The sequence below is a fragment of the Anabrus simplex genome, chromosome 5, assembly GCF_040414725.1.
Source record: "Anabrus simplex isolate iqAnaSimp1 chromosome 5, ASM4041472v1, whole genome shotgun sequence".
Classification (NCBI taxonomy): domain Eukaryota; kingdom Metazoa; phylum Arthropoda; class Insecta; order Orthoptera; family Tettigoniidae; genus Anabrus; species Anabrus simplex.
Window position 1 is genome coordinate 196951805 of NC_090269.1, and position 14955 is coordinate 196966759.

Below are 14955 nucleotides of genomic sequence, written 5' to 3' on the forward strand. Positions count from 1 at the left end.
TAATTGCTCTAAATAGCCGTTATTTGTATTAAAAGACTTTAAATATTTTCCTATAAGGTAACTGCTTGAATCGTACCAGATAGGTTTCAGTGAAACTCAGGATATTGATGAATTAACATGTCCTAAATTTAATATTAAACAATCTGATGTTAACTCAACGATATTGTCTTATTAATTTCTGAAATGTAGCTGGGTTGTTTGGAGCAGTTAGTTGGCGATGACATAAAATTACCTTGCATATGCACGGTAGAAATATGCCGGCGTCTTTATTTTAAGGCTTCATAAGAAACTTTACACCGGAAACGAGAATTTGACAGCAAGAATAGAATTTCACTATCTTCAAACCTGTTTTACTTACACCTACGGTATACAAATGAATGAAAATAGAGTTCAAATATTTCTTTAATGTTTATAAAAGAAGCTAAAATGTCACATATTTAGAATTCTTGGACATCTACATGTAAGGGTAATATCATATTTTACGAACATGACCGATGAAACTGCCGAATTTCTTTCAGAAACACTCATATTGTCGCGCTATAGATAGCCGATGTGAGAACGACAGGCGTATAGCGATGTTCTGGTCTAAATTCAGTATAAATTAATATTCTTTTTAAGTACGTAAATATTATTTTAAGGCAGAATGTCTATACTTATTATTAAGTTTATCCCACCACGTTTCATTGCAGTCGGTTTTATCTAACCCAAACTGTTTCCTTGTGTATCCTATCACAATATATGCATTATCAAGTACTCCTAGATGTTTCAGGTATTGGGAGAGCTATAGAAATGAATTCATTCACTTCCAAAGTTTCCTGTATTTCAGAATAATCTAACAACAATTTTCAAGAATAATATCAGGGAAGTTCAGCAGGAGATTGAGATTCGTCAGGGTATAGCTTGACGTCTACGAGGAGGCATGTCACTACTTCATTCTTCTCATCTGTAACGGTGACAGTAGCAAGGTACCGGCCAGTTTTAAGATAGTCTCCAACGGCAGCGTGTAGGTACAAGTCAGCGTCTATATCATCTAGTTTGAACGTACCCTGGAATGAGATATTCAGGAACTTCACTATTATGAAACACAAATATATTTTTTTCGTTCAGTCACAATTCAGTAACTAATTATCAGAAATGTAAAAACCTTAATCAGTGACAGACCGTTCAATTAATAGGGTCACTCATTGATTAATTCATTTATTGAATGATTGCCTTACCTACTGACGAATTACTCTATAAATCGATAGAGAAATAGATAGGTTTGTTTATGTATTTATTTATTTATGTATTTATTTATTTATTTAATTATTTATTTATTTATTTATTTATTTATTTATTTATTTATTTATTTATTTATTTATTTATTTATTTATTTATTTATTTATTTATTTATTTATTTATTTATTTATTTATTTATGTATTTATTTATTTATTTATTTATTTATTTATTTATTTATTTATTTATTTATTTATTTATTTATTTATTAGTTTGTTTGTTTAACACACAGTCAAGTTAATTAGCCCTGTGATAAAACAAGAAGATGAGCCCCAGAACGTTGTGGAATGAATGTAGTTGTGTAACAGGAAGCCAGGCAGAACAAGAAGATTTTAAAAAGAAATCTGTTCGTGCCTCAAAAATACCAAACAGGTGGAAAATGACCAAGAAATGATAGTTGGACCTCATACAAAAAAGATAACAGCAAGTAACAACATAACAGTAAAGGGATACAATTACAGACGAAACTGAAGCCTCCTATCTCGAACAATTATTGGGGATACAATGCTGGGAATGACTTCGAAAAGTCGAATATTAGTTATTTTAACTGTATACGGGTTACATAGTAGATTCCAGAAATGCTTACATTTGTGAAGTCCGACATAGTGTGTACATTGAGCTATGTCTTCGGACATGGAATAAAATATATTTTTTTCTAACTCGGAACATCTGTTTTGTACTTATTTCTGTTATAATAAGAAGGGACTGAACTTTAAGTGAGCACATTTTAGTGTTACTTATACGCCTCGCTCGTATGATGAACTGATATGAAAAACTGGCTTCGAAGATTAGTTGATATATCTATACAAATACAGTTGTAGGGGGTCCGCTGTTTGCAATTTCGATTGTTTTGAAAATTTTTCAGATATTTATCTGATTTAGGTCAACTCAAGACTGTATCAGTGGTTTTCAGCTTTCGTGTCTGTTTGTCTGTTTGTCCGACTGTTCCACCATCACGGCGAAACGGCTGGATAGATCTCAACCAAACTTCACATACAGTGTATACTCATCCAGGGGAAGGTTTAGCTATACATATGATTTTAAAATACCTGAATAGAATGGGGGTTATAGGTAAAACACAACAGTTTTCATCCATTTTCTTTTATACTGTTGATTTTCTGTCAAATCCGTGGACTACATGTGAAACGACCCTTCGTTTTAAACAATTTTTGTTACGAGAATAATTTCTCTTACTCTTCAAATGACGGAGAAAATTACTACTTTCTGCGGTGTTCATGCTCTGAATTGAGTAACCAACCGGTTACCATGGCAACGTCTCTGGCTGCTTGCCGCAGGAAAGTAACATACTGTAATGTAATTTTCGTCAACATTCATGTAAATTCGTGGTTGTTCCTTGCGTAGGAGGCGAGAGAGACGTCATGCTGACATTCTGCGGGATATTTGCGGAATACCGTTGGAGGTTACAATCCTCTTCAAATAGCTCTAATTTAGCCCATGATTTCACACCGTAAGGTGTTTTCTGGCATTTGCTATACGTTTTACTGCATTTCACTTCTACTTCTGTTTTCCGCTTTAATTCTTGCCTCTGTCTTGCCACTTTAGGCTTAAGTAATAACACCATAAGGCATTTCCTTATCGGTTTACCTAAGAATCCCTGAGCCTAAATTTCTCATTATTCTCATTCTCTTCTAATATCCCCAAGTCATATCATCACAATTTAACGAGAGATATTTCATTTTACAATAATTCCACTTGGTACTTACATATTTGTCCTATCCGTCTGTCCTCAGTTATAATCCTATTTTCTATTACATACAACTTTCTTAACCGTAGTACATCCTTCCTTAATCACTCCGTATGTATGCGAGTGCTAATCCAGAAACCTGCACACTCTTTCCTTTGAGGAATATCCCAAGCTATGAAAATGTATAACTTTTGGCCCCGGAAAGTATTGGAATATGGATGCAATTATAACTACGGTGCAGGCCTTCGTTTCGGAATAATTGATGGATAAACGGCAAGTCGTATAACAAAAGAGAAAGCACAATCGCGTTTCAATTTGGAGAGATCTACAATTTTGGTCCTATTACATATAGTCGTATCTCGATCCCTTATACGTTAGACAGAGCTGCATATCTCAATTTTAAGTTAATTTTTGTACTTTTTACATGTGTATCTTATTGTTTGATACACTTATAGGAAATATAGAAGCATCCAATACGGTATGCACGTTGATAAGACCAGTGGTCTTATGTTAGCCAAATTTTATTATTCGACCTGCCACATAATTATCCGAAAAATAAAGTAATGTGTGTAAACTATACCAAAATGTCTCCCTATTTAATGTTCCTAACTCAATCTCACCCAGAAATAAAAGAAAATACGAGGAAATATCATAAGACCAACCATCTAGAACACTAAAAGAGGCGTCTGATGGCTGAATCCGTTGGTTGATGTGACGTATCGTTTAAAAGCAGTAAATCTAGAAATGATGGTCTATACTCATCAATGTGCCCATGCTTATCTATGCAAATAAAGTTGTAGGGGGTCCGCTGTCTGTAACGTACCTTATTTTACCATTTTTTTTCATAATTTTATCCGATTTAGGTCAACTCGAGACCGGATCTGTGGTTTTTAGGTGACGTAGCTGTTTGTCCTTCTGTTCCTCTCTCATGGCGAAACGGTTGAAAAAATCTCGACCAAACGCCATATATAAAGTATACTCATCCAGGGAAAGGTTTAGATATGCAAATGCTTTAAAATTTACTTATTAGAATGGAGGTTTATAGGGAAGCCACAACAGTTTTCTTCAATGTTCTCTTAAGCTATTGATTTTCTGTGAAATCCGTGCACTATATATGAAACGTCGCTTCATATTAAAACAACTTGTGTTATGCACATAATTTCGCTTGGTCACTGGACACCTTTTTGTTTGAGGGAAAGTTCCAGGCTGTTCAAATGTATTACTTTTAGGCCCCTGAAAATATCGACATATGTAGGCAATTTCAGTGAATTGCATTCCTTCGTTTGGTGGTACCTACTTTCATTTCACAAAGCATATTACACAAGAGCTGCTCAATTTGGAGAGATCTTCAACTTTGGTCCTATGCTTTATTGTCGTATCTCGAGTCCTTATAATTTAGATAGCGCAGCATTTCTCGATTATAATCAAATCTCTCCAACTCGATTGTAACTGGCATTAGGAAATAGGGCCTGTCATTATAATAAAAACCATCCATCTCTATTGTGAATGGCAGTTGGAAAGTGAGCCTGCCGTTATTGTAGAAACTCCCGAACTTGATTGTGAATGGCGGTAGGAAATGTGACCTTCCATTATCATTAAAATGTCCCCAAAATGCACCTTACATCGGAAACAACGTATGTGGCCCTCCCCGTTTTGTTTCTCGTATAGCGTTAAGAGACATGTAATTTAATATTATCTTACTGCGTATACAGTAACTTACGTAGAACTCCGTATACATGTTAGCGTAGCACGGGTATATCTGCTAATATATTTTGGCATGCTTGGCAGAATAATACATTCTGTTTGGTTTGTTAACCATGATTTTCAGGGTTACTTACCAATAATTAAAATGTAACTATAGTCCTAATATAATAAGGTATTGTTTTCACGATTCATAGACAACTCTCCAGTTAGTGAACAGTGTACTGACATGAAACACAGCAGGCAACTGCGTACCAGTGACCACTTCATCACTTACCATAGGTAGAAGACAGTCTGGACCAAGAGTGACGTTCGTGGCCTTCTCAAACTCTTTGGACACCTCGGAGCCACACCAGTCATCTACATCGTACATTATGGATTGTTGTTGCCATCCTCCATTTCCCCATTCAGCAGCACTCACCTTTGTCTGAAATAGTTATATTTATCACTTACCCGATATTCTATGTTAAAATATATCCCGGATGTTTGGATTCCTATACGAGTAAAATAAAGCATCTTGGATAACGTGTTCTTCAGTCACTCGTAATATTAAATGTACAATAATACTAATAACACCAATAACAACAGGTATAAGTACATGCATGTATGCATGCATACATACATACATCTTCATTATAGACTGTTATGCCTTGCAGCGTTCAGTCTGCAAGCCTCTGTGAATGTACTAATCACCACCACAATTCTCTATGTGTAACTAGTTCTGTGGCATCGTTTAGTTCTATACCCCTTATCTTTAAATCATTGGAAACCGAGTCCAACCATCGTCGTCTTGGTCTCCTTCTACCTCTCTTACTCTCCATAGAGTCCATTATTCTCCTAGGCAAGCTAACTGCATCCATTCGCCTCACATGACCCCACTACCGAAGCCGGTTTATGGTTCAGCCATTGAGTTCATTTCTAACTTAGCCTTTATCGTCTCATTCCGATAACCCTCCTGCCATTGTTCGCACCTGTTTGTACCAGCAATCGTTCTCGCTACTTTCATGTCTGTTACTTCTAGCTTATGAATAAGATATCCTAAGTCCACCCAGCTTTCACTTCCAAAAATCAAAATTGGTCTGAAAAAGGACGGATGTAAAGAGAGTGTAGTCCGGGAGCTGACTTCCTTCTTACAGAATATTGTTGATTGCAACTGCGAGCTCACTGCATTAGCTTTACTGCACCTTGGATCAATCTCACTTACTATACTACCAATGAGAGAATATGTATCCTAAATACTTAAAATTATCTGCCTGTTCCAGCTTTTTATTCCCAATCTGACATTCAGTTCTCTTGGATTTCTTACCTACTGGCATCAATTTAGTCTTCGAAAGGCTAATTTTCATACCATACTCGTTGCAACTATTTTTAAATTCCAAGATATTAGACTGCAGGCTTTCGGCATAATCTGCCATTAAGACTAGCTCGTCACCATAGACCAGATTGTACTACATTTTCACCCAACTGAATCCCTCCCTGCCACTTGATACCTCTATGAACAATAAAGGCGAAAGATTACAGCCTTGTTTAACTATTGTATAGATTCAAAATTCCGGCGCTTCATTGATATATATGTAATTCAAAGATATATCGTCAGTCTTAGAATACGTACAGTTAAGTATCTTTGTAGAGGCCAATACTACGAGCATTGAGGCATTGATCGGCTCACCATGTCATCAGCATGCCCTAAACTCGCCTTCCAAAGCAAGTTATGTATTATAAATGGACAACGCAATGAGGGAGGACAGGAAAAGCAATACGAGGCCATTTCTAAGTTTGGGTATGCAACGTCTGATCTGCTGAAGTTATGACAGGTTGTCCAGGAGGAGCCATGACATTTTGAGCAACAAGCTGAAGGCACGAATCTGATCAATGTGGTCGCAGGAAGGAACTGCAAATATCAGAGCAGGAGTGGCCATCAGGTTTCACAACAACAAGAAACTTTGGCAGATTTGATATGACTCCATTGTGGGAGACCTCTTGATTATAGAACTGGTCTCTTTAGCAAACTTAAAGTCTACTATCAGCTTCATTGATACACTCAGACGTAAACTGTCATGAAGATCAGCGAATGAATTCCTATGACGATGACTTAATTCAACTCAGGTGGATGGACTGTGGACTCCTGAGGATGAGTTATCCACCCGCGGCTGAAATTACACCAAGTAACTGGAAAACTGTACTGTGTGATAATAGTATATAATTCATAGAAAACATTTGCAAACCCTAGGGTTATTAAGTGTCACTCAGTGGCTTAGTAGCTTAATTCATCGAACACAAGAAAGCTCTCAAATGAGGATGAAAATGCTGCATTAGTCAGTAATTTTATGAACGTCAATTTCTTGAGGAAGGAGAACGTCGGAAATCAAATGACAGGTTATTCCTATTACAAAAGATGTATGAGAAGTATGTCTTAGGTCGTATGGGCATGGTTAACTTCAACGGCCAATGGTATCCTTAGATGGTACCAATCAATCTAGCTCACTTACTACCTATGTTACGGACATTATGAAACGTCACCTTATATCAGCAAGGATTTATAAGAACATACCTTACTTGATAAAGTGATGTTTTTTAATGCGTTGCATCCACAGTACTTTTTAAAACGTAAGTAGAATACTTGTGTACTTTGCATATGATTTAATTTAGCGTAATCTGGCTTCATTCGACGATATTTCATTTTCCAGGATAAAGTTTCGTCGACATTGAATAATGACAGGACCAAACTTATGTAACTCAAATTAGTTCACCGAGAATAATGGATATCATTGATACTCTTTGTGATATTAATAATATCATGAAAACTAATTCCACTTGATTATTTCATTATATATAGCTAGTTTGGCGTACAGTGAAAGTAAATTGTAGAAAATTTTCAGTTATTCTATTTCATATATCGACGTATGCAAACAAAATAATGGTTGGGTTTAAAGTATAACTAATGGAAAAGTAACAGCAAAAATTAAAATTGGAAGAAACAAAATAAATCATTTACACCAGTCCTTTACCTAGTATTTATAATTGTGGGTGACATCAGATTCTGTACATTAATTAGATAAATAATATTGCCAAAAAGTAATTCGCAAGCAGAAAGCAACTATTGTGAACAAACTTTGAACAATGACAGGAATAAATATATATTACGAAACCATTCTGGAACATGCTAGTGTACGACCGTTGAATCTGAGCTCTCTGCACGGATGAACAAAATTGTTAGTGTTCAGTCTTTTCGTAGTAGAAATACTACAACACATAATAAGTTCATTGAGGCCGTGATAAGGGTAACAATTACATACAGGAACACAGAAATTACTATCAACAATGCAAATAACAGTATCAATTGTCGGACATCTTCTTCGACAAAATAATTTTCTTCGAAATGTTTCTGGAGGCATTCATTACCTTGGGAATGAAAGGACAATAAAGGTTATGGAATAAGGTAAGGGAAGAGTATAATGATGTAGCAAAGGTAGAAATAAATGATGAAGAAGGAAGAGTGAATTCGCGAATAGTAGAAGCGACAAAGTCTACACTGGTCTTAGATATTAATATCTAATTATCTCATTAACTAGACAGATTGTAATTAATTACCTTAATGCCATGAATTTCTGTACTGATGGTAAAATAGCCAGACATTCTCGACTTTCCATCCTCGTCGGTTACCACATAGAGGTCAGTGTCGATAAGTGGTTCTTCAAGATCTTCACATTCGCCCACACTCTGCAGCTCCAAGCGGTAAGGTTCCTGGAAACAAAGACACAACTTACAGTAGTTTCCCGAATGTTTAAAGCTCATTCACCATCACACATGGGAGCATACGGGCTGTACATATTTTAATTGACTTTGAATTCAGGGAAACTGTTAGGATTGAACGGGTATTTCGGAGATGATACAGACTACTATCCGATCTGCAGAGAATTAAGTAGCCCTAAGGCTAGGCTATAGAAATAGGCTTGAGAATATGATGTCCGCCTATAGACGGATAGAGTTAGAAAACATCCAGAACGAGGAAAGTAGACAGAAGTACCGTACCGCAACATGAATACGGTGACAGAAAGGTGTATACTTTTTGAAGTAACCAAGTACGAACCACATACAATTGACTCCACTTCAAATTGAGGATAATACGCTAGCGCCGCGTGTGAGTCTATCTTATTCTGAATGCCTTTGATTGGGAAGGAACTTGGATAGATAAAAGAAAAGACGAAACTCAGTCAACTATAGTGACATGGAGGATCACTGCAAGATACTGCACTGATATAATCTATAAAAACCAATATCCTGACTGACTAGCTCATAGACGTCCAGCGGAGACCATTAAAGCTAGAGACATGCAATTTTTACGGGAAGTTTGTAAGAGTGTATAAGGGAGTCCTACGACAGGGATTTACAAAATTATGATTTTAAAAGGTTAAAATGGACGTATATTCGAAATTTAACTTTTTTATTTACTCGGCCACGAAATAAAATAGCGTTTCGTTTTTGCACTAAAACATTCTTCATATAAATTCCTAAAATAAAGTTCCCGCGTATTTTTTAAATTCGACTTACAAGGGGTTAAAAGGGCTGAACAACGGTATATTCTAAATTTACCTCTTTTTTGTTTGTTTATTTGTTTATTTTCCATTTTCTCGGCCACGAAATAAAATGCAGCTTCGTTTTTGCGCTAAAACATTATTCATATAAATGCATAAAATGTCTTCAATTTTTGAAATTCGAAATGCAGAGAGTACAAAAATTTGAACAAAAATGTATATCTCAAAATCAGAGATATAGCAAATACTTCATAATGAAATCAAATATCATTAAAATTCTTGCTAAGATATTGTTACCCATACTGTGAGTAAGACCACTTATTTAATGGTGGCTTAGTCGGGATAATTATAAGAGGGTGCTAGGAGCAACATGAAATGGCAAAGTGGGCACTACATGGATCGCATTCGACAACACGACGACTGTTTCCAGATTACACAATCATTTTGGTGGTGATCACATTGTAGAAGACGGTTTTATGCCAACTTTCACAGTATAAGGTCAAGTTTATTTAACGTAAGCTTGCTGCTACATTCAGAAAAGAAAATTCGGTTCTTACATTATTATAATTTTTTTGTTATGATGAAAAGGAAGCGAGTCTACAGTGGCCTAGTTATCCCGGCGTTAAGCAGGCGTTGGTCAAGCAACTACAGCGAATGCTGTGAAGCAGCGACAGATAGTGCTAATATAATATAATATAATATAATATAATATAATATAATATAATATAATATAATATAATATAATATAATATAATATAATATAATATAATATAATATAATATAATATAATATAATATAATATAATATAATATAATATAATATTAGACCGTTTTAACTCTCGCTCAGTTACCGCCTTCCTGATTCTTAATATTTTACAAGTTGTTATGAAAAATTTCCTCCTCTGCGAACCATGTGACCTTGCCGCGGTGGGGAGGCTTGCGTGTCCCAATGATGCAGATAGCCGAGCCGCAGGTGCAACCATATCGGATGGGTATCTGTTGAGAGACCAGACTAACGAATGGTTCATCGAAAGGGGGGTAGCAGCCTTTCGGTAGTTGCAAGGGCGGCAGTCTAGATGATTGAATGATACGGCCTTGTAATAATACTCAACATGGCTTAGCTGTGTTGATACTGCTACATGGCTGAAAGCAATGGGAAACTACAGCCGTAACCACCTCCCGAGGACATGCAGCTCTCTCTGTATGAATGATGTACTGATGATGGCTTCCTCCCGGGTAAAATATTCCGGAGGTAAACTAGTCCCCCATTCGGATCTCCGGGTGGGGACTACACGAGAGGGGGCGATCATCAGGAAGATGGATACTGACATTCTGCGAGTCGGAGCGTGGAATGTTAGAAGTTTGAATCGTTGTGGTAGGTTAGAGAATCTGAAAAGGGAGATGGATAGTCTAAAGTTAGATGTAGTAGGTATAAGTGAAGTACGTTGGCAGGGAGAACAGGACTTTTGGTCAGGCGACTACCGAATTATCAACACGAAATCAAACAGGGGTAATGCAGGAGTTGGTTTAATAATGAATAAGAAAATAGGGCAGTGGATAAGCTACTACGACCAGCATAGTGAAAGAATTATTGTCGCCAAGATAGACACCAAACCAATGCCCACCACAATAGTGCAGGTCTATATGCCTACTAGTTCAGCGGATGATGAAGAAATTGAAAGAATATATGAGGGGATAGAAGATTTAATACAATATGTCAAAGGTGACGATAATCTAATTGTGATGGGAGACTGGAACGCAGTGGTAGGCCAAGGAAGAGAAGGTAGCACAGTAGGAGAATTTGGATTGGGACAAAGGAACGAAAGAGGAAGTCGGCTGGTTGAATTCTGCACTGACCATAATTTAGTCCTCGCCAATACTTGGTTCAAACACCACAAACGACGGATGTATACGTGGACGAGACCTGGAGACACTGGAAGGTATCAAACAGACTTCATTATGATTAGGCAGAGATTCAGAAACCAGGTGTTGGATTGCAAAACTTTCCCAGGAGCAGACGTGGACTCTGACCACAACTTGTTGGTCATGAAATGCCATCTGAAGTTGAAGAAATTGAAGAAAGGAAAGAATGGAAAAAGATGGGATCTAGACAAGTTGAAAGAAAAGAGTGTGATGGATCGTTTCGAGGAACATGTTGCACAAGGACTAAATGAAAAGGCCGAAGGAAACACAGTAGAGGAAGAGTGGAGAGTCATGAAAAATGAAGTCAGTAGGGCTGCTGAAGAAATGTTAGGAAGGAAGAAAAGATCAACTAAGAATCAGTGGATAACTCAGGAGATACTAGACCTGATTGATGAACGACGAAAATACAAGAATGCTAGAAATGAAGAGGGCAGAAAAGAATACAGGCGATTAAAGAATGAAGTGGATATAAAGTTCAAGGTAGCTAAGGAAGAATGGCTGAAGGAGAAGTGCAAGGATGTCGAAGGCTGTATGGTCCTGGGAAAGGTAGATGCTGCATACAGGAAAATCAAGGAAACCTTTGGAGAATGGAAATCTAGGTGCATGAATATTAAGAGCTCGGATGGAAAGCCACTTCTAGAGAAAGAAGACAAAGCAGAAAGATGGCAGGAGCATATCCAACAGTTGTATCAAGGTAACGATATAGATAATTTCGTTCTGGAACATGAAGAGGCTGTTGATGCTGATGAAATGGGAGACCCAATTTTGAGGTCAGAGTTTGACAGAGCTGTGAGTGACCTAAATAGGAACAAGGCACCTGGAATTGATGATATTCCCTCTGAATTACTGACTGCCTTAGGAGAAACCAGCATGGTAAGGTTATTTCATTTAGTGTGCAAGATGTATGAGACAGGAGAAGTCCCATCCGATTTTCGGCAGAATGTTGTTATACCTATTCCCAAGAAAGCCGGTGCTGACAGGTGTGAAAACTACCGCACTATTAGTTTAGTATCTCATGCCTGCAAAATTTTAACACGTATTATTTACAGAAGAATGGAAAAACAAGTTGAAGCTGAGTTGGGGGAAGATCAATTTGGCTTCAGAAGAAATGTAGGAACACGTGAAGCAATCCTGACTTTACGTCTGATCTTAGACGATCGAATCAAGAAGAACAAGCCCACGTACATGGCATTCGTAGATCTAGAAAAGGCATTAGATAATGTTGATTGGACCAGGCTCTATTTATGATTCTGAAGATGATAGGGATCAGATACCGAGAACGAAGAATTATCTACAACCTGTATAAAAATCAGTCTGCAGTGATAAGAATCGAGGGCTTTAAAAAAGAAGCAGCAATCCAGAAAGGAGTGAGGCAAGGCTGCAGTTTGTCCCCTCTCCTTTTCAATGTTTACATAGAACAGGCAGTAAAGGAAATCAAAGATAAATTTGGAAAGGGAATCACAGTCCAAGGAGAGGAAATCAAAACCTTGAGATTTGCCGATGATATTGTTATTTTATCTGAGACTGCAGAAGATCTCGAGAAGTTGCTGAATGGTATGGATGAAGTCTTAGGTAAGGAGTACAAGATGAAAATAAATAAGTCCAAAACAAAGGTAATGGAGTGCAGTCGAACGAAGGCAGGTGATGTAGGAAATATTAGATTAGGAAACGAAGTCTTAAAGGAAGTAGATGAATATTGTTACTTGGGTAGTAAAATAACCAACGATGGCAGAAGTAAGGAGGACATAAAATGCAGACTAGCACAAGCAAGGAAGAGCTTTCTTAAGAAAAGAAATTTGCTCACTTCAAACATTGATATCGGAATTAGAAAGATGTTTTTGAAGACTTTCGTGTGGAGCGTGGCATTGTATGGAAGTGAAACATGGACGATAACTAGCTCAGAAAGAAAGAGAATAGAAGCTTTTGAAATGTGGTGTTACAGAAGAATGCTGAAGGTGAGATGGATAGATCGAATCACGAATGAAGAGATACTGAATCGAATTGGTGAGGGGAGATCGATTTGGCTAAATTTGACGAGAAGAAGAGATAGAATGATAGGAGACATCTTAAGACACCCAGGAATTGTTCAGTTAGTTTTTGAAGGAAGTGTAGGTGGCAAGAACGGTAGGGGTAGACCAAGGTATGAATATGACAAACAGATTAGAGCAGATGTAGGATGCAATAGTTACGTAGAAATGAAAAGGTTAGCACAGGATAGGGTGGCATGGAGAGGTGCATCAAACCAGTCTATGGACTGATGACTCAAACAACACATGAACATTTTTTACGAAATTTCTTGCAAACGTTGTGTTCTTTAGTGATCCCTCTTATACGATATCTAGATATACGTAGGCTGATTATCTCATGTATATTCCAATAATACAACATTCATATTAATCGTTAATAATTTCCCTTTTCATTTGTACTTGCATTAAAACAACCGCTTTATTGCGTTATTACTGCTGTTATGTTGGTTTTCTGTCCATTGGCGGATCTTTTAAGACTTTAGGAAAACCACAGACAGTCTTTCTGAGGATGTCCGTTTCATCAGAGGTAATTTCTAGTGACAGAAAATGAGAAGGTTCGAGTCAATGCTTCGTAAGGCAGTTTCATCAGAGATGACCGCTAGTAACAGAAAATGCGCAAAATATGAGTCAACGAATGTTTCATCATAAATGTACTAGTAATGGAAAATATAAATATTTGAATCAGTGTTTGGTAGTCATTTTAATCAGTAACAGAAAATGTGAAATTTTTTGTCAATGTTTTAAGTATCAGTTTCATCACTGAAGGTGGTAAAAATAGCACATTTTCCATATGTATGACATGTACGTTTTATGAGACTTTTGGTAATAGAATATGGAAAAAGGTAATCTAATACTAGTATGTCAGATTCAATAGAAACTTAAGCGTTATATTTGAAAACGTGATTCATTGACTGGTATATTGAGTTATATCAAAAACCTTGTACTCTAGTCAATAACTGCAGTGTCGGTTACATTGGATATATTGGTAATAAATATGTGTGTCAACATCTGGTACGCCTGTTCTATCAGGAATGCTGTTAACAGATATGTGAAAATCTAGTAAGTTAAAATACGATAATTCAATTCTACTCGTATATTTGCTACTTCAGGTCTATGAGAAAATTAGGTAACTAAATTACAATATAAGTAAGTGCCTCCAGAGATGCATTCTGGTTACAATACCAAGAGCTGGGAAATTACAAGTCAGAGTTGGTTCACTTACCACAGCCAACGGCTCACTTCTCTGCACGAGACAGATGGTCAGAACGAGACAGGCAGCCAGGTGGATCATTGTGTTCTGCTCTGAGTGTGGACTGTCTATGGGACATTATATAGGTACCCGTGTCGTTAATGGTGCCGGGTCATTAGCACGGCTAGTTGGTAGCTAGTCCATTATTGCCAGCTCAGTCATGTTCCTAAATCACTTCCAAATGTTCCGGATATGGATGGGGTTAAATTTAGAGCATTTCATCCGTGTCTACAATTCAGTATGTCACAACCTCTGTTGTGGGAGTATGAAACTGATCCATTTGTGCATTCTCTCTGACTGTGACTTGTGCTTTCTGAACGTCTAGGACCATTATTAGGATACGTTGGTACATCATCTATAACACATAGATTCATTGAAATAAAAATGGTAGTACATAGTTGACTGGAAGTGATCCCCTTTTCATTTAATCTATTTGTCACGGGGATACCCGTGGAGAAGAAAGAGGTTAAATAAGGTGCGGGCTTGAATAGGTCTAACTACAATCTCAAAAATTGAGTTAAAACTTTACAAGGTTATATT

At 37.0% G+C, this 14955-nt stretch overlaps 1 protein-coding gene across 1 annotated transcript; it reads right to left on the reverse strand.

Annotated features, from left to right (window-relative positions):
- Window positions 1–857: 857 nt before the first annotated feature.
- Window positions 858–14457, reverse strand: LOC136874433 (uncharacterized). Its single transcript, XM_067148066.2, has 4 exons — window positions 14389–14457; window positions 8274–8426; window positions 4960–5109; window positions 858–1046 (listed from the first exon to the last, which is right to left on the reverse strand). Exons 1-4 carry the CDS (start codon window positions 14455–14457, stop codon window positions 858–860), a joined length of 561 nt encoding a protein of 186 aa, XP_067004167.2.
- Window positions 14458–14955: the final 498 nt, after the last annotated feature.